The sequence below is a fragment of the Nyctereutes procyonoides genome, unplaced genomic scaffold, assembly GCF_905146905.1.
Source record: "Nyctereutes procyonoides isolate TBG_1078 unplaced genomic scaffold, NYPRO_anot_genome, whole genome shotgun sequence".
Lineage (NCBI taxonomy): Eukaryota > Metazoa > Chordata > Mammalia > Carnivora > Canidae > Nyctereutes > Nyctereutes procyonoides.
Window position 1 is genome coordinate 119,181,952 of NW_026575125.1, and position 21,036 is coordinate 119,202,987.

Genomic DNA, 21,036 nt, shown 5'->3' on the forward strand with positions numbered 1-21,036 from the left:
GCAGCCTGGGGACACCTGAGCCTCTGAGGGTCTGGTCACTGGGTCACGAGAGAGCATGAGGGGGACAGAGAGGTCACGAGAGGCCCTGAGGGACTAGAACTGCAAAGCCAAACTTTCCAGATCAGCTTCAGACAGTTTAATATTTTTTCCAAGCCTTGTGTCCGCAGATGGTACAGAAGGACCCTGAGGAGGGGAAGTGCGAGGCGGGCTGGTAGTGATGGAATCGGGAAGGGAGAGCTGAGCAGCGGCTATCCAGGTGGGGCTGGCTGGACGCCCCAACACGCAGGAGGCAGCGTGAGCTAGCAAGCCCAGGCCCTCTAAGTCCCATCTGATAGAGGCTTGGAATCCTTGGGGTACAGTCTCCATCTGGAGGGGACCCAGGCCTGCCAGTCGGTGGTAGGGAAGGCATGCCGTTTCTGCCAGGCCAGGGCCGCGAGGCCGATCAGCAGGAGTGTGGTGCACGTGCGCAGGCGGGAATTGAGCAGTGGCAAGGGGCAGGAGCACACAGTGGAGATGAAGACGAGGAGGATAGTAGCCAGTGTGAGGAGCAGGCTCACAAGCCGGAACATAAACTCCTGGGGACGGATCCGGAACCTGTGCGTCACCTCCAGTTGTGTCACTTGTTGCAGAGTTTCAAGCTTAGCTATACGGTTCTTGAAAGTCTCCATGACCTCCTGCAGGTGACAAGAACACACACCCTCATGAGAGGTCACGGGAAGTGCAGTCACTTGCCTGAGTTCCTCGGAGGTGCGCAGCAAATGTCGGTGAGCTGGGGATTTAGGAGGGGAGTCAACAACCTGGAGCTCGTCCGTGCTCAGTGCCCTGTCCTGTCCCAGGAACAGCGAGGTCTCATCTGTCTTGGCTGCACCCCCTCATGCAGTGTGGCCTCAGACTGAGGGCCTGGCCGGGCGAGAGCTGCCCGAGGACAAGAGTAGGGTCTCGGGGTGTGGAAGCGAATGAGCCTAACCGCCACAGGCGAGGGCAGCCCTCAGACGGCGCCGAGGCACCCCCGAGTATGAGAACTGCAGAGCCCCAGCTCCGGGGCAGCCCAGCGGGATGCGGGCAGGGTGGGGGCCGGGGGGGCCGCAGGAGCACAGACGCGAGACGCCGCTGGCGCTAAAGCAAGTATGTGGGTTGGGAGTGAACCTCTGCAGGGGCCGCCTAAGGACCCGTCTGTCTCCTTAGTTTGCGGGATGTCAGGATGCTCGCCCTTGGCTTCTCTCATCCCTGTGCCCTCCTCACTGGCCATTTCCTTACAGGCCGCTGCCCGTCCCCCCCGCCAACTGTGAGGCTCTCACCCATATCTCCTTGGCTCTCTCATAGGACAGAAAGGCCATTTTCTCCTCCATGCACGCCAGAGTCTGTTTGAGGCAGTAGATCTCATCCAGGTGCCCCTGCAGGTGCTCGTTCACCTGTTCTTCCATCAGCGCTTGCCTTGGGAGCAAAACAGAAAGTCGTTCTCCCCTAAGTCCCCTGCCTAGAGGCCGTGCTGGCGGTGAGCAGGCCTCTGTGGAGACTACACTTGGGTTCAGATTGCTCCTTCCTCCCCCCTCCTCCTCCGGGTCTGCCTCAGAACACCACAGATGCACACCAGCCACGCACACACTGACATTCCGGTATCTTCGTAGACACGTACTCTTTCATAACAGCTTTACAAGACCAGCCATAGACTAGAAGTTGTAGAAATAAAACTCTGAGTCGTCCGTGCCTGCTACTAAATTCCATAGAAATTCCCAGCGGCCGTGTTTGGCAAGGGGTAGTTATTCCATAAAAGTCTACCGATTATAGGGATGAAGCAGTCACCAAAGACCACATATTGTATGATTCCATTTAGATGAACTGTTCGGCGGAGGCAAATCCATAGAGACAGAAACAGATGAGTGGTTCCTGGTGGCTGGGGGGTGCGGAGAGTGTGGGGAGTGACTGCTCACGGGACAGGGTTTCTTTTTGGAGCGGTGAGAATGTTCTGGAATGACAGTGGTGATGGTTGCACAACTCTGTGAATGTACTAAAAACCACTGATTGTAAATGGGTGAATTTTACAAGACGGGAATTATATCTCAATAAACCTGTTATTGAAACAAAAACCAAAAAATGAATTGTGGTAACGGCTGTACAACTTAGTAAACTTACTAATGATCATTGAAACATGTAGCTAAAATGGCACATTTTATGACGTGTAACTTATATCTCAGTAGATCTCTTAAAAGCCACAAACAAGGGACGCCTGGGTGGCTCAGTGGTTGGGTGTCTGCCTTTGGCTCAGGGCGTGATCCCGGGATCCTGGACTGAGTCCCACATCGGGCCCCCTGCAGGCCGCCTGCTTCTCCTGCCTGAGTCCCTGCCTCTCTCTCTCTCTCTCTCTCTCTCTCTCTCTCATGAATAAATAAATAAAATCTTTAAAAAAATCACAACTCAGTATGTATATAACCAGCCATATATAAAAGTTGTAAAACAAAAAAACACGCACGGAAAAGCTAAGGGCCCAATGAGGATAGTGAGGTGGGTGGAAGGGGGGGCGGGGTTGGGAAGAGATGATGTGAGAGCTTCAATGAACCTTCTAAAGTTTTATGTCTTAGGGACGCTTGGGTGGCTCGGTGGTTGAGCATCTGCCTTTTGCCCAGGGCGTGATCCCAGGGTCCTGGGATCGAGGCCCTCATCGAGCTCCCCTCAGGGAGCCTGCTTCTGCCTCTGCCTGTGTCTCTGCCTCTCTGTCTCTCATGAACAAATAAATAATATCTTTCAAAAAATAAATAAAAAGGAAGTTTTATGTCTTAATAAGATAATATGTGAAGTAAACAGGGTAAATGTAAAGATTTGAGAAGGCTGCGGGTGGATACACGATCCTGACCATGTTACCCTCTACACTTTCCCTGAATTTGGAATATTTCATAATTAAAGAAAACCTTGAGGTTCTTCATTTGGGCATCAGGAAGGATGGGCCAGAGGCCACGTGGCTTTTAGCATTGTCATTTAGGGAAGAGCCAAGGAAGGCTTGTCCCATGGGTGCAGAGTGGGCGGTGATGCTGCCGTAGTGGAGAGGTACCCGGACCCACCGAATGGCTAGGGCCTGGTGCCCTTTGGAAAACAGAGCAATAGAGGATGTGGCTGATCAGCTCACGGGGCTCTGGCACACAGAGCATAAGCAACAGTGCTGTCGCACAGACAGGGAACGTGAGGCAAGGAGGTCAGTTTGGTCCTGCTTCAAGGACTTGACTGACACTCACGTGGAGATGTGCCCCAGGCAGCTAATGAGCTGAACAATCATTTGCTGAAAGCCAATTTGTCAAGAGCTGGTTGATGACAGTATTTCAAGAAATATTCCATTAGTCTCTGGCCTACTCCTCGTTGAGAAGAGCGGACTGACAATGCCCGAAGAGAGGAGGCGGCAGTATGGTGTCCACTTGAAAGGACATCCCCCATGCCTGTCCTTCCATCTACACAAAGGATTCAGACACGAGAACGTTCAAACTACTGGCTATGCTCAAGCATATGTTCATGAATATACTTTTCACCCAAAGGAAGTCAATAAACAGATCCTTCATTACTATTTTTATAAGAATTTACAAATATATCCTTAAATGCATTCTTGAATATATGATTGAATGAGAAAATGTCAAGTCAGAAGGATATTCTCTTAGCCTCCCCTCGTCTCTGGCCCCCACCCTCTTCGCCCTCGGGCAGCAGCGTCCTGGCTGCAGCACAGCTGACTCTCCTCTCTGCCCCTCCCTTAGTCACGGACCCCCCTCTGTCCCACTCCTACAGCTGCAGAGGCGAATAGACCACTCCAGGGATCCCTGGGTGGCGCAGCGGTTTGGCGCCTGCCTTTGGCCCAGGGCGCGATCCTGGAGACCCGGGATCAAATCCCACGTCGGGCTCCCGGTGCATGGAGCCTGCTTCTCCCTCTGCCTCTCTCTCTCTCTCTCTCTCTCTCTCTCTCTCTGTGTGTGTGTGTGTGTGTGTGTGTGACTATCATAAATAAATAATGATAAAAAAAATTTAAAAAAAAAGAATAGATCACTCCAGAAAATGCCCTTACAGGGGTGCCCGGGGGGCACAGTCGGTTAAGCGTCCGACTCTTGGTTTCAGCTCAGGCCCTGATCTCAGGGTTGTGAGATCGAGCCCCACAAAGCCATGCATTGGGCTCTGCCCTCAGCACAGAGTCTGCTAAAGTTTCTCTCTCCCTCTCCCTCTGTCTTTCCCCTCCATATGCTCACACACTCATCTGTCTCTCTGCCTGTCTACAATAAATAAATAAATCTTAAAAAAAAGAAAACACTCATAAAGACAGACTGACCACCAGCCAAAAAAATGCCCCCCCCCAAATCTTCCAAAGCTGTGAAGGCTGCCCGTGCTAATACAAAATGCCCTCAACCTTACTGTTGTTGAAAAAGAGTATATTCTTGATCATACCTGAGGACTGTTTTTTAGCAAACTGAGCTAGAAGCTGGTGGCTTCCAACCTGAAGAAGTCTGAGAGAGAGGAAGAGCTGTAGGAGGGATCAAGCCCTACAGGTAGAGTCGGGTAATGCGGCAGGGACGGAGTCGGTCCTCCTGAGCAAACGTGCAGCCACACGCACCTTACAGGAGGGAAGCAGAGGGAGTTTTTACACACAGAGGAGAGGCCCATGTGAAGACAGAGATGTGAAGATACTGCCCTTGAAGATTGGGGTGATGTGGCCATAAGCTGAGCCTGGCAGCCACTAGAAGCTGTGCAAGAAGGTTCATAGCAGCTTTATTCACATTTTTAAAAATTTATTTATTCATGAGAGACACACAGAGAGAGGCAGAGACACAGGCAGAGGGAGAAGCAGGTCCCCCCCCCCAGGAAACCCAATGCGGGACTCGATCCCAGGACCCCGGAATCACAGCCCGAGCCGAAGGCAGATGCTCCACCACTGAGCCACCCAGGGGCCCCTAGCAGCTTTATCCATAACAGCTCCTAGCAGCAGCTGGTGAATGGGCCAACTGTGGTGCCTCTGTACATTCCGCTGAGCAAGAGAGAGTGAACCTACTCCTATGCACGACGTGGATGAGTCTCAAAACCATTACACTGGGTGAAAGAAGATGGGCACAAAGGGGTCTACACTGTATGATTCCATTCACATGATTACCCACAAAAGCCAAATGCAGAGAGTCAGAAAGCACACTGGTGGCTCCCAGGGGTTGGGGCAAGGTGAATTGGGAGCAATCGGGTCTCCATCTGGAGCGATGAAAATGTCTGGAACCAAACAGAGGTGGTGGTTGCACAACACTGAAAATGTACTAAATGCCACTGAACTGTACCCTTCAAGATGCATAATTTTGTTTTATGAGTTTCATCTCAATTCAAAAATAAAAGAAAGCCCTCTTGAAAGCAAACACATTTACCTGTGAGAAGTGTTACAGGACTTTTCAGTTTGGAATCTCAGTTTGTGACACACCAGAAGAACTGTGACTATCACGGGGGCCTGGGCGGTGACCACACAAGTGTGGACACCAGGTGACACTTCACTGACGTCAACACATATGTCATGTCTGCCTCTAGCACACATAAAGGTTTTTAAAAAGATCTGAAGGAGACGTATGTTTTTAAAAATGCAACGAATTCCTGTGTGGCCTTCACGTAGATTAGGAAGCCACAGGGCCGGACACGCTTGTGCCTCCGTGAGACTCCATTTCCCCATCTGTAAAGTGGGCGACTGAACAGTACAGGTGACAGTGCTACTTGTTCCCTGCTGTCACTGCTGTTATATAAAGTCTTCTCCTGCCCATTCTCCATGTCGCCTGGTAAATCTGAGTCATACAGACCTGCTTTGTTGTTTCTAACGTATATTAATTAAGGTAAGCTGTTCGCTGTAGCCAACAAATAAATCTCAGTGGCTGAACACAATTATAGTTTACTTCACACTCCTATCACGGTCCAATGGCAGTAGGGGCAGCTTTTTCAGAAGTGCAAGCTTGTAGAATTCACAGGGAATCTGAGGGAGGGAGGCCATCCTGCTCCCCCAAACTGCTGGCAGATCCTGATTTGCTAAGGGGTTAAGAGCTTATAAGAACAGAACAGGCCTGTTGGCAGATGGAGTATGGAAACTTATGGGGACATGTGTACCTGCCACTGAGCTCTAGTCTTGCTTTATATAAATCCAAACTGGGAGGGGATTCCTGGGTGGCTCAGCGGTTAAGTACCTGCCTTCGGCCCAGGTCATGGTCCTGGGGTCCCGGGATCGAGTCCCATGTCGGGCTCCCTGCATGGAGCCTGCTTCTCCCTCTGCCTGTGTCTCTGCCTCTCTCTCTCTCTCTCTCTGTCTCTCATAAATAAATAAAATCTTTTAAAAAAATCCAACCTTGGAAATGAATGGTATTTTGACCAAAGGGCAGTAAGAGTCCCCACGTTTTAGATTTGGTTGCCACGTCCTACAAAAATCACATCCAAAAGAATCCTATAATTCTGATTGATTATCTTATTTGACAATTGTCTTATTTGACAACTGGTTATCTTAATTGACAATATGTTTTAAAGATTTATTTACGGACGCCTGGGTGGCTCAGCGGTTGAGTGTCTGCCTTTGACTCAGGCCGTGATCCCGGAGTCCCGGGATCGAGTCTCGCATCAGGCTTCCTGCTTGGAGCCTGCTTCTCCCTCTGCCTGTGTCTCTGCTTCTCTCTGTGTGTCTCTCATAAATAAATAAAATCTTTTTTTAAAAAATAAAGATTTATTATTTAAGAGAGAGAGAGACAGAAAGAGCATGAGTGGGAGGCACAGGGAGAAGGAGGAAGACTCTCAAGCAGGCTCCAAACAGAGCACGAGCTGATGTGGGGCTCGATCCCATGCCCCTGAACTCATGATCTGAACCAAAACCAAGAGTCAGATGCTTAACCGATGGTGCCACCCAGGTGCTCCCCCCCAATATTTTCTAATTGTCCTTTACAGATTTGTCAAGCAGTGTAAACGCAGGTACCATTTCCCTGTGAAAACAGAAGACTGATTCCCAAGTGCCTCTTCCCCGCATACACAGAGGTACAAAGGGAGAGCAGAGTTCTTACTTTACTGAGAATCTTGATTCCTCGAAGCGAATCCCTCCCGCCCTGGCCAGACTGTTGGAAGGGTTAGAGCCAATGCAAGTCCCTGATGCAACAGGCTGGGGGCATCGGGGGGAAGACTGCGGCACCGCTGAAGGCCGGCAGGACCCGACGAAAGGCCCAAATGGGAATGGCGTGGGTCCTTTGAGGGACTGAGTTTGCCCCCCCTCATTTGTGGGCCCTAGTCGTCCTAGATGAAAATAAAATTGACCCACCACACAGGGGGAGAAAGCACCCCCCAGAAGACCAATCATTTTCAGAATAAATATCCCACCCAGGACCTTTTGCCCCGACTCAGCGATGAGCACAGGTGAAAGGACCACGGCTGGTGAGGTACCCAGCTTCCCACACTATTCTATCCCAGCAGATGCAGGACCCCCGCCCCCGACCAGTGATGGCCACCTGCTGGGCTCACCACCACCACAACTGTCTCTCACCACCCGGGTCAGAGCCCACGGCTTCTGGGACCACCGGGCCGGACCTTGAGCCGGAGCCTCATTCACCAGCAGAGGATCCAGGCAGGAGTGTGGCAGCAAGTAGGCATGAGCCCCCTCCGCTGCGGGGCTCAGTTGCCCAAAGAAACACTGACTAGCTCCTCCCCCTTGACCCTCCAAGTCCACGTCCTTGATCCCCTTCACTCTCCGGGCCGACAGTCCCACAGTCCAGCAGACAGTCCTGGGGGCTGCTGTCCCCAGAGCCAAGGCAGATGAAAGGGCTGCACCTTACCTGCATTTCTCTTCCTGAAGGGCCTCTAGTGACACCTGCAGGTCCATCAGATGCCTGTCCTTTAGGCTCTGATAGGACACCTGGAGGTTGCGGTGCACATCCCTGACTTCTTTCAGGTCTTCCTTCATTTTCTGCAACAGCAGGTTTCGCTGTGGGGCCACACGCTTTGCCCCTGGGGACTTCCCTCGCTGCAAGGCCGGGAGGTGACTCTCCAGGGGCGAGTGTCTGACAATGTCAGAGAGGTCAGTGGACAGGCAGTCCTCCCCACCCGGCTTGGGGGGTTCTAAAAACGGGGCCTTGTCGCCAGGCTGCTTGCAGCCTGCCAGGCTGCTCTCTGCCTTGAGCACCAAGCCCCTGGGCCTGTGGCCCTCCTCCAGCTCCCGCAGCTGCTGGTGACAGTGGCGGAGTCTTCGCTCGATCCGGGCAATGGTGGCGGAGGCGCGCTGGTTCACTTTCTCGAAGGCCTGCCGGATGTGGGGGGCCTGGTGCCGGTCGGCTTTGGACACCAGCTTGAGGTAGCCCACGGTGTTCTTGTCCCGACTGGCCTTCTCCACTCTCAGCTGCTCTAAGAGGTAGAGGATGCGGTGCTTGATGGTGTCCTGTAAGTTCCCGGCCATCTCCCTGTCTGAGACATTGGAATGGCCACTGGGGCCATCCTCAGCAGACGACGGGGACCTACGTGAGGGAACGCTGGAGGCAACGGCTGCACTTGGGTCCTTGGCGTGTTCTGCCTGCGTGGGGAGACAAGAAATCATTAACAGGTGCTTCTGGGAGCTGCAGGTAGAACTGGACATGGCATTGCCTCACTCTGTAAACACACTTAGGCGTAAGCGCAGGTACTTATGGATGCAAGATGTGTGCATTCAACACGGGCCCAACACAGACTGGGGAGGTCCAGTTCAACTTCCACGCCCCTCTTCCCTTCCTTTCAGCACCTGGTTTTGTTTTTGTTTTTTTTTTAGTGATCTCACAACCTATAGATGTTACAACCCTGAGATCAAGAGTCGCATGTTCACCCGACTAAGCCAGCCAGGTGTCCCCAGCACTCGACTTTTCACTCTATGACTATACCTCACTAGAACCCCCAGATGGCTAGAATCCTCCCTCCACAGCTGTCCTGTCTGTTCTTGGACTTCACTCTTCCAAGGAATACCAACTGTACTGGTATAGATCTCATTTCATAAAGAATGAAACTAGACCACTCTCTTGCACCAGACACAAAGATAAACTCAAAATGGATGAAAGATCTAAATGTGAGACAAGATTCCATCAAAATCCTAGAGGAGAACACAGGCAACACCCTTTTGAACTCGGCCACAGCAACTTCTTGCAAGACACATCTATGAAAAAAAAAAGACACATCTATGAAGGCAAGAGAAACAAAAGCAAAAATGAACTATTGGGACTTCATCAAGATAAGAAGCTTTTGCACAGCAAAGGATACAGTCAACAAAACTCAAAGACAACCTACAGAATGGGAGAAGAGATTTGCAAATGACGTATCAGATAAAGGGCTAGTTTCCAAGATCTAGAAAGAACTTATTAAACTCAACAGCAAAGAAACAAACAATCCCATCATGAAATGGGCAAAAGACATGAAGAGAAATCTCACAGAGGAAGACATAGACATGGCCAACAAGCACATGAGAAAATGCTCTGCATCACTTGCCATCAGGGAAATACAAATGAAAACCACAATGAGATCCCACCTCACACCAGTGAGAATGGGGAAAATTAACAAGGCAGGAAACCACACATGTTGGAGAGGATGCGGAGAAAGGGGAACCCTCCTGCAGTGTTGGTGGGAATGTGAACTGGTGCAGCGACTCTGGAAAACTGTGTGCAGGTTCCTCAAAGAGTTAAACATGGACCTGCCCTACGACCCAGCAAATGCACTGTTGGGGATTTACCCCAAAGATGCAGATGCAATGAAACGCCGGGACACCTGCACCCCAATGTTTCTAGCAGCCATGTCCACCATAGCGAAACTGTGGAAGGAGCCTCGGTGTCCATCGACAGATGATGGATAAAGAAGCTGTGGTTTATGTGTACAATGGAATATTCCTCAGCCGTTAGAAACGACAAATACCCACCATTTGCTTCAACGTGGATGGAACTGGAGGGTATTATGCTGAGTGAAGTAAGTCAGTCGGAGAAGGACAAACACTATATGGTCTCATTCATTTGGGAATATAAAAAATAGTGAAAGGGAATAAAGGGGAAAGGAGAGAAAATGAGTGGGAAATATCAGAAAGGGAGACAGAACATGAAGACTCCTAACTCTGGGAAACGAACTAGGGGTGGTGGAAGGGGAGGAGGGCGGGGGGTGGGGATGACTGGGTGACGCGTGCTGAGCGGGGCACTAGACGGGATGAGCACTGGGTGTTATGCTGTACGTTGGCAAATTGAACACCAATAAAAAAATATACAACAAAAAAAGAACTACTCTTGTAAAAGTATGGAATAAGTTTGTTTCCATCAACCCATATGGCTTCTTATCTTACTACTGCCAGGCAGATAGACCCCTAACTCTGGGAAACGAACTAGGGGGGGGGGTTGAAGGTGAAGTGGGCAGGGGCATGGGGTAACTGGGTGACGGGCACTGAGGGGGGCACTTGATGGGATGAGCACTGAGTGTTATGCTATATGTTGGCAAATTGAACACCAATAAAAAATAAATTTATATAAAAAATAAATAAAATTTAAAAAAGGAAAAAAAGATAGAAGAGGTAGGAAAGGAGGTTTGCATCCTGATAGGTTCATTCAGTCATTCATTCAACACACATTTCCTGAGCGCCTACCGCGTGGCACAGAAGCCAGACACATTTCTTGCTCATCTAGAGCTGATGGTGGAGGGTGAAAATCTCTATTGTCATGCAAATGAATCTGTCCCTCGCAAGGGCAAATTAATAAACCACTCTGAGGGTCAGTTTTCTCATCTCTAAAATAAAGATGCCTATAGCAGCAGAGCTGGAGCCCAGTGGGCCAGAGCAGAATGGATGGTGATGAGCTAGGAAAGGTACGTAAGGTCAAAACACGTGGAGGGGCGCCTGGCTGGCTCAGTCGGTGGAATGGGTGACTCTTGACCTCGAGGGTGCAAATTTGAGCCCCATGCTCAAATAGATATAGGTAGAGATTACTTAAAAATAAAATCTTTTTTTAAATTATTTATGAGAGTCACAGAGAGAGAGAGAGAGAGAGAGAGAGAGAGAGGCAGAGACACAGGCAGAGGGAGAAGCAGGCTCCATGCACCGGGAACCCGATGTGGGATTCGATCCCGGGTCTCCAGGATTGTGCCCTGGGCCAAAGGCAGGCGCTAAACCGCTGCGCCACCCAGGGATCCCTAAAATATTTTTTTTTTAAAGAAAGAACAGGTGGAGCCTCTTTCTATTTCTACTTTTCTTTTTCTATTTCTACTTTTTAACTGTCAGAGCCTTCACAACAATTTTCAATCTGCAAGTGATTTCCTAGTGTAAATCAGGAGTGATTATATTATAATACGTGGCTTGTATTTCATTGTATGCAAATTATACCTCAATTCAGAAAATGGGATACCACCACGCACCTAGCAGATTGGCAAAACTTAGACTAACTAATAACAATAAATTGTGGCGGGGATATGGAGCAATAAGAACTCTTAATCACTCCAGGTGGGAGAGTAATTGGTAAAAGCACTTTGGAAAAACCACTGGTAAATTGTAAATTCGAAGACCTGCATACCAAATGGCCCAGCAATTGTATTAATAGGAATAGCCTTGGGAAACAGGCACACTAATGTTCCCAATAACCAACTACTAGACACGACCCATCTGCCCATCAGTAGTAAAAGATGCAAGTGAACTGTAAAATACTCAGCAATATACTTCTATACAGCCATGAGAATGAACTACAGCCTTGAAAACATGAATGAACAAGCCTAATGTTGAATAAAAGAAGCTAAACACAAAGAAATCCATACTCTGTATGGTTTGGTTCATATAAAGTTCAAAAGTAGGCAAAACAAAGCGATGTTGTTTAGGGGCAATAGACTATAAAGATGTAAAGAAAAGTGTGGGCACTGGTAGCATAAACATCAGGACAGTGGCTCCCACTGAAGTGGGAGAAGGGGAGTGTGATTGGGAGAGACATGTGGGGCCAAGGTGCTTGACCTGAGTAGTAGTAGTACAAGCGAGTTCATCTTATCATTATTTCCTAAAAATGCATGTTGATGTTTCCTGCTCCTTTATATACATCTGCCAAATTTCATGGTTTTAAAAGTTTTTAAGTGGTCAATAGATGGATTTAAATTTTTATTTATTTATTTATGAGAGTCACACACACACACAGAGAGAGAGAGAGAGAGAGAGAGAGAGAGAGGCAGAGACACAGGCAGAGGGAGAAGCAGGCTCCATGCACCGGGAGCCCGACGTGGGATTCGATCCCGGGTCTCCAGGATCGCGCCCTGGGCCAAAGGCAGGCGCTAAATCGCTGCGCCACCCAGGGATCCCTCAATAGATGGATTTAATAGCACACTAGAAATAGCTGTAGAGAGAATTAGTAAATTGTAAAACAGAGCTAAAGAAAGCATTCAGGGGCACCTGGGGGGCTCAGGGGGTTAAGCGTCCAACTCTTGATTTTTGGCTCAGATCATGATATCAGGGTTGTGAGATTAAGCCTCGTGTCAGGCTCTGTGCTCAGCAGGGAATCTGCTTGAAATTCTCTCTCTGCCTCTCCCTCCGTCCCTCCCCTGCTTACTCTCTCAAATAAATAAATAAATAAATAAATAAATAAATAAATAAATAAATAAATAAAATCTTAAAAAGTAAAGTGTCCTGGACGTAACACAGAGGCACAAAGAAACACAAAATTTGGAAAATAAAAACACTGAAAATCAGAAGACGTGGAAGATGAAACGAGAAAGTCTAACAAAATGAAGGGATGGCAAGATTTTAAGAGATTGTCCCAAAGAATTTTCCAGGACTGGGATCCCTGGGTGGCGCAGCGGTTTAGCGCCTGCCTTCGGCCCAGGGCGCGACCCGGAGACCCGGGATCGAATCCCACGTCGGGCTCCCGGTGCATGGAGCCTGCTTCTCCCTCTGCCTGTGTCTCTGCCTCTCTCTCTCTCTCTGTGTGTGTGACTATCATAAAAATAAAAATTAAAAAAAAAGAATTTTCCAGGACTGATGAAGTGCACAAGTCCAGAAACTCAAGAAGCCCAATAAATCCCAAACAGGAAAACAGTATTAGGTTCACATCTGTACACAAAATTTTAAAACAGCCTGATTAAAAAAGCTATTTACCTTTAAAACCATGACCTTCAGACTAGAAACTGACTTCTTAATGGTATCAATGAAATCCAGAAGAGAGTTGAGTAATATCTTCAAATTGCTGAGAGAAAAGCTATTGGAGAGAAAAAAAAATAGATCACATTCAAATAATTGGAAGTCAATGTCCTCAGACTTTTCAGCAAAGCACTGGAGAACAAGAAAAGAATGAAGTAATGCTTCCAAACTTGGGGGGGGGGATGATTTTCCAACCTAGGGTTCTACACCTAAACTACCTGTTGTGAGACTAGACTAAAGACATGAAAGAGCTGAAATCATTTACCTCGCCTGCATTCTTTCTCTGGAAGCTACTAGAGAAGGAGAACCACTGAAACCAGAGAGGAACCTAAGAAAGAGGTAGGGAGGAGATCTATAAAACAGGTCAAAAGGAAGCAAATGGAATCTCCTGGATGATGGAAGGGGTGCCCAGGTTGCCAGCTGGAGGGCAAGTCAAAAGGCTCCAGAAGAGGGGCACCTGGGTGGCTCAGTCGGTTAAGTGTCCCACTCTTGGTTTTCGCTCAGGTCATGATCTCAAGGTCCTGGGATCAAGCCTTGTGTTGGGCTCTGTGTTCAGGTTCAGCACAGAATCTGCTTGTCCCCCTCCCTCCCTTTGCTCCTCCCCCTGCTCGTACACACACACTCTCTCTCTCATAAATAAATAAAATCTTTTAAAAAAGGGGGGGGGTTCCAGGAGAGAGCACTCCAAGGGAAAGAAGCACATGGAATGCTGGGCATCTTTGGCCAGCTGGGGAGGAGATGTAGACAGCTGGGGGAAGTGCTGGCCGATGATAAACAGTTGAGAATAAGCAATGTGGGAGTGGGGGGAGACAAGTGTTAAGTCTAAGGTAAATGAACCATTGAGAAAGAAAAGAAAAGTCGTCAGAGTGATGGCTCAGTTATAACCAGGGTTTCCATGGACTTGATAATGTGAACACCAATGATCTAACCCAGATCACTGCATACTGTATGGGAAGGATTGGGGGGTGGTGAGAAAGAGCTACATTATCATCTTCATAGTGAAAAAAAACTTGATCAATAATTCCTAAAACATGAAAATAAAAAATAGCACTATAAATTATTTCTTTAGGGGCACCTGGGTGTCTCAGTTAGGCATCTGCTTTCAGCTTGGGTTGGGATCTCGGGTTCCTGGGATTGGGCCCCATGTCGGGGCTCCTCACTCAGCGGGGAGTCTGCTTGTCTTTCTCCCTCTCCCTCTGCGCCTCTCCCCGACTCATGCACTCTCTCCTCTCTCTCAAATAAATAAAATCCTTAGAAACAAAACCAAAAACAATTTAGAGAATTGGGGGTAAATACCAAAAGAAGCAGCTGTAAGGATTAAAAGTGGTTGATTCTAGGGAGTGGACAATTAAGTGGGAGGAAACCAGGGATTGACATGTTTTGCAATAAATCTTTTTTAAAAAATATTTTACTCATCACACACACACACACACACACACACACACATAGAGGCAGGGACACAGGGAGAGGGAGAAGCAAGCTCCCTGCAGGGAGCCCGACGTGGGACTGGATCTCAGCACGGGCCGAAGGCGGCGCTAAAACACTGAGCCACCCGGGCTGCCCCTAAAAATAAAATCCTTAAAAGAAAATAAAATGGAAGTAAGAAATAGAGAAAAATTAAAGTTGTTAATGATTGTTTCTATTGTGGAATTTAGATATAAATATAGATATCATTAAAAACTCAAAGTTAAAAAACAAATTCAAAGTTGATTGGGCACCTGGGTGGCTCAGTGGCTGAGAGTCTGCCTTTGACTCAGGTCGTGATCCTGGGGTCCCGGGATCAAATGCCACATCGGGCTCCTCACAGGGGGCCTGCTTCTCCCTCTGCCTGTGTCTGTGCCTCTCTCTGTGTGTCTGTCATGAATAAATAAATAACATCTTTTTTAAAAACTCTCAAAATTGAGAGAATATGTTGGTGGAAAAATTAAAGATAACCACTGGAAAAAAAAGCCAGGTACATAACATCCAAATAACCAAGGGGAGAAAAACAGTGGAGTTCTATTAATCCAAAAAAAAAAAAGGAAGGAAAGGAGGCGCAGAAAGAAGATATTAGGGTAAATAGAAAATATAAAATAGGATGCCAGGGAAGCCTGGGCGGCTCAGCGGCTGAGCATGGCCCAGCGCGTGATCCTGGAGTCCTGGGATCAAGTCCCGCATTGGGCTCCCCGCATGGAGCCCGCTTCTCCCTCTGCCTGTGTCTCTGCTTCTCTCTGTGTCTCTATCATGAATAAAGAAATAAAATCCTTAAAAACAAAACGAAAAACAGTTTAGAGAATTAGGGGTAAATACCAAAAGAAGCAGCTGTAAGGGATGAAAGTGGTTGATTCCAGGGAGTGGACAATTAAGTGGGAGGAAACCAGGGATTGACATGTTTTGCAATAAATCTTTTTTAAAAAAGATTTTATTCATTTATTCATGAGACACACACACACACACACACACACACACACAGGCAGGGACACAGGGAGAGGGAGAAGCAGGCTCCATGTAGGGAGCCCGACGTGGGACTGGATCCCGGGACTCCAGGATCACGCCCTGGGCCGAAGACAGGCGCAAACCCCTGAGCCCCCCGGGGGAATCCCCTGCAATAAATCTTATAGAACCATTTAACTCTTTGAACCAGGGATTAGCCAAGTACGGCTTGGTTTTGTACTTGTGTGAGCTAAGAATAGTTTTTACATTTTTATTTTTTATAAAGTTTTTTTTAAAGATTTATTTATTTATTTTGAGAGAGAATGTGCCTGCACAAGCAAGCATGCAGGTGAGGAGGGGCAGAAGAGGAGGGAGAGAGAGAATCTCAAGCAGACTCTTCGCCAAGCTCCACGCCCTACTCAGGCAATCCCACCACCTTGAGATCATGACCCAACCTGAAATCAAGACTCGGATACTCAACTCAGTCACCCAGGCACCTCAGGTTTTACTTTTTTCAAAAATATTTTTATTTACTTATTCATGAGAGACACAGAGGGAGAGAGGCAGAGACACAGGCAGAGGGAGAAGCAGTCCCCACGCAGGGAACCCAATGCAGGACTTGATCACAGGTCTCCAGGATCACACCTTGGGCCGAAGGCAGGCGCTAAACCGCTGAGCCACTCAGGGATCCCCAAGGTTTTACATTTTTAATGGTTAAAAAAAATCAAAAGAGTATTCTGTGACACGTAAAAATTGTACAAGATTGAAATTTCAGTGGCCATAACAAAGTGTGATCAGCACAAAGCACACTTGTTCATTGATGTGTCGTCTATGGCTGTTTTGTGCCACAAAAACCAGCCTGCGGGGGGTGACTGGGTGACAGGCACTGAGGGGGGCACCTGATGGGATGAGCACTGGGTGTTATGCTATATGTTGGCAAACTGAACACCAATAAATAATAAATTTATAAAACAAAACCAAAACCAAAAACCAGCCTAGTTGAATAGCTGCAACAGAGCCCACATGGGCCCAAACACTTACTATCTGACCCCTCACAGGAAAAGTTCGCTAACCCCTGATTTGAACGATGTTCATATAAACCACTGGTAAATAAAAGAATGAAATAATTGTCTATTTAAAAAGGAAGTAGGGAGGGACGCCTGGGTGGCTCAGCGGTAGAGAGTCTGCCTTTGGCTCACGTCGTGACCCCGGGGTCGCGAGATCGAGTCCCGCATCAGGCTCCCCACATGGAGCCGGCTTCTCCCTCTGCCTGTGTCTCTGCCTCTCCCCCTATGTCTCTCATGAACAAATAAATAAAATCTTTAAAAAAAACTCAAAATTGAGAGAATATGTTGGTGGAAAAATTAAAGATAACCACCACAAAGAAAAGCCAGGTACATAACATCCAAATAACCAAGGGGAGAAAAACAATGGAATTCTATTAATCCAAAAAAAGGAAGGAAAGGAGGCGCAGAAAGAAACAAGATATTAGGGTAAATAGAAAATATGAAATAGGATATTCATATTCAAGCAGGCCCCACATGGAGTCGGCTTCTCCCTCTGCCTGTGTCTCTGCCTCTCTTTCTGTGTCTCTATCATGAATAAATAAATAAAATATTTCTTAAAAAAAAAGGGAGGGAAGTAGGGAACTCCTGGCTAGCCCAGTCCATACAGCACGCAACTCTTGACCTAGGGTTGTAAGTTTGATCCCCACAGTGGGTGTAGAGGTTGCTGAAAAATAAAATCTTTTTTTTTAAGATTTTGTTTATTTATTCGTGAGAGACACACGCAGAGAGAGAGAGAGAGGCGGAGACACAGGCAGAGGGAGAAGCAGGCTCCACACAGGGAGCCCGACATGGGACTCGATCCCGGGTCTCCAGGATCAGGCCCTGGGCTGAAGGCGGCGCTAAAACACTGAGCCACCCGGGCTGCCCCTAAAAGTAAAATCCTTAAAAGAAAATAAAATGGAGGTAAGAAATAGAGAAAAATTAAAGTTGTTAATGATTGTTTCTATTGTGGAATTTAGATATAAATATAGATATCATTAAAAACTCAAAGTTAAAAAACAAATTCAAAGTTGATGGGGCACCTGGGTGGCTCAGTGGCTGAGCGTCTGCCTTTGACTCAGGTCGTGATCCTGGGGTCCTGGGATCAAATGCCACATCGGGCTCCTCACAGGGAGCCTGCTTCTCCCTCTGCCTGTGTCTGTGCCTCTCTCTGTGTGTCTGTCATGAATAAATAAATAACATCTTTTTTATTTTTTTTTAATTTTTATTTACTTATGATAGTCACAGAGAGAGAGAGAGGCAGAGACACAGGCAGAGGGAGAAGCAGGCTCCATGCACCGGGAGCCCGACGTGGGATTCGATCCCGGGTCTCCAGGATCGTGCCCTGGGCCAAAGGCAGGCGCCAAACCGCTGCGCCACCCAGGGATCCCAATAACATCTTTTTTAAAAACTCTCAAAATTGAGAGAATATGTTAGTGGAAAAATTAAAGATAACCACTGGAAAAAAAAGCCAGGTACATAACATCCAAATAACCAAGGGGAGAAAAACAATGGAATTCTATTAATCCAAAAAAAAAAAAAAAAAAGGAAGGAAAGGAGGCACAGAAAGAAAGAAATTAGGGTAAATAGAAAATATAAAATAGGATTCCAGGGACGCCTGGGTGGCTCAGTGCCCGAGCATCTGCCTTTGGCCCAGCGCCGTGATCCTGGAGTCCCGGGATCGAGTTCCGCATCAGGCTCCTCACGTGGAGCCTGCTTCTCCCTCTGCCTGTGTCTCTGCCTTTCTCTCTGTGTGTCTCTCATGAATAAATAAATAAAATCTTTCTAAAAAATAAATGAAATAAAATAAAATAGGATGACAATAAGGTGTAATAATCCATGACTCTATGTTATGACCTTGAAGAGAATAACACCATAAATATGTCAGCCCTCTGAACAACCTATAAATTCAATGAAATCCCAATTAAGAACCCAGTGGTAATATCTTATGCCTCTTAAATTAATTGCTTCCTAAATTAATTTGGAAGAGAAAATGCAAAGGAATAGCAAAAAAAATTTTTGAAAGCAAATAATAAATATTCGCTTGGGACAAACTGGCTATTTGAAAAAAATTAAATTACAGTGCTACCTTACATCATATACAATAGGAGAGGAAATAAAGAACTAAACATAAAAATCTAACAATAAAAGCATTAGAAGGACATAATAGTGTTTTTACAATCCTTGTGTGAAGAGCTTCCTGAACAAGACTGAATCTAAAATTTCATAAACAAAAAGATTTACATGTTTTACTACGTAAAAGTTTCCAGGGGGGCCTGGGTGGCTCAGTGAAACATCAAGTCTTGATCTCTGTTGAGGTCTTGATCTAAGGATTGTGAGTTTGAGCTCAGCATTGGGATGCATGTTGGGCGTGGACCTTATTTTTTTTTTTAAGATTTTATTTATTTATCCATGAGAGGCAGAGAAGGAGGCAGAGGCAGGGAGAAGCAGGCTCCCCACGGATCAGGGGACTCTGGGATCACGAAGTGAGCCAAAGTAGTTGCTTAACCAACAGCCATCCAGGTGCTCCGAGCCTATCATTTAAAAAAATTTTTTTCAGGGCCGGCTGGGTCGCTCAAAGGTTAAGCTCCTGCCTTGGGCCCAGGGTGTGATCCCGGAGTCACAGGACCGAGTCTCACGTCGGGCTCCCTTGCTTGGAGCCTGATTCTCCCTCTGCCTGTGTCTCTGCCTCTCTCGTGAACATATAAATAAATAATCTTTAAAAATATTTTTTTTCAAACCTCCCCATGGGAAAAAAAAAGCATAAAAATCGAAAGCACCATTTAGGTTTCAGTTCAAACACTTCTTAAAACTAAAAATATGTCTTAACATTTTTAAAAAGCAACAGGCTGAGGGAAGTCGGTGTGGTTCAGCCCACTAAGCTCTGCTTTCGTTAGGTTCATGATCTTGGGGTCCTGGCTCAGCCCTGCGTGGGGCTCCCCGATCCGCGGCGGGTTTGCTTCTCCCTCTCCAGCCGGTGTGCCCCTCCCCCGCCGTGCCGCTCCGTCCCTCCTCTCAAATGAATAAAATCTTTCCTCACTTGATCTTAGCCAAAAGGGCGAGAAGCCGTGAAATAAAACCTTTTCTAAAAAATCAAAAATCAATGAAAACCCAAAAGCAACAGGTCGTGAAAACAAGATTTGCAATAGGTCTGATGGAGAACAAGCTCATCGACGCGGAAAACTACAAAGTGGAAAAGCTCCAACAACCCAGCATCAAACCAGTAAAGGACGGTAATAGACAAATCAGAAAGGACAAGCACCGATGGCAACACGCACACAGAATACGTGCAACTACAAGGTTATCCGGCGAACGTAAATCAAAGCAATGACCGAATAGAACTTTCTGGTCTGTGAGAAGGCGGCGCGTTAGAAAGACTAACGATACCCAGTGCTGCTGAGGCTGTGGGGTGGGGAGACGGGCCCTCAGTCATCCGAGGCGTACAGGTCTTTGATGAGCACCCAGGCCGGATCAGGTGACACTGTCAACGATATACCCTTTGCCCGAACAGGAACGGGGGGGCGGGGGAGCCCATCCGCATTCAGGGGCGATCGAGGGCTCCCAGTAGCTCGGCAGCTTCGAGTAAAGATGCTCCCCAGCAGTTGAACTTAGGATATAGTGTCGTGGGGGCGGGTGTCACAGTGCGGGAGCCTTTCTGATTTTTGTAAGATCACCTCCAAGTCAAGGGGACCAACTCCCTGAGACTACATTGTGACCTTGAGATTGGGAGCTCCCAGCAGACAAGCTCCATCGTGAAAGCTGCAGGCTAGCTTTGGGCTAACGCCACGCCAGCAGTCACAAGGAGCTTGTGGCCTGCCCTACGGAAGGTTCTAGAGAGACAGAGGTCAGCAGAAGGACACCACACTGAGGACAGCGTTCCGCATCTGTTGAAAAGCCTACCCGGGGAAGGGCTGCTTTGGAGGCTAGGGGACCAACAAAGAGTACAATTCTAGCGTGGCTTTTTTTTTTTTTTTTTTTGCGATAGAATTGCTTACGGCGCAACTTCACCATTGTAACACTGTAAAGAGCGTGAAGAAGTCCCCTTCGCTACATTCAGCACATGCGGGACGTGTGCAACGTCTAGTTCCAGCCCGGCCGCATCACCACAAAAGTACATCCTGGACCTCCCCCCCCCCCCCCCGCCGCGGAGGCCGCCCTCTTCGAATTGATACCACAAAGGAACATATAAAGAAGTTAATTTATTTCAATCAATGTCCACACGCAAAGGCCAAGGGTTCAAAGTCCACTGAGCTGGGGTAAGAGGCGCACGGAAGAAGGTGGCGCGTGGCGCGCGGAGGGAGCCGGGCCTCACCACGCGGAGGGCGTGGCGCGGAGGGAGCCGCCCGGGCTGGCGCGAGGCCCCACAGCTCAGCGCGCGGAGTGAGCGGCGCGGAGGGATCCACAGCGCACCCGACACTACTTAAGACAGTCCGCGCCGTTCACTCGTCAGACGCCAGCGTGGTGGCAGCG

The 21,036-nt window shown here is 47.8% G+C and overlaps 1 protein-coding gene across 1 annotated transcript; it reads right to left on the reverse strand.

Annotated features, from left to right (window-relative positions):
* Positions 1–317: 317 nt before the first annotated feature.
* Positions 318–13,078, reverse strand: TEX28 (testis expressed 28). Its single transcript, XM_055338152.1, has 4 exons — positions 13,067–13,078; positions 7,788–8,518; positions 1,299–1,434; positions 318–674 (listed from the first exon to the last, which is right to left on the reverse strand). The coding sequence occupies exons 1-4, from the start codon at positions 13,076–13,078 to the stop codon at positions 318–320; spliced, it is 1,236 nt and encodes a 411-aa protein (XP_055194127.1).
* Between the last annotated feature and the right edge of the window lie 7,958 nt (positions 13,079–21,036).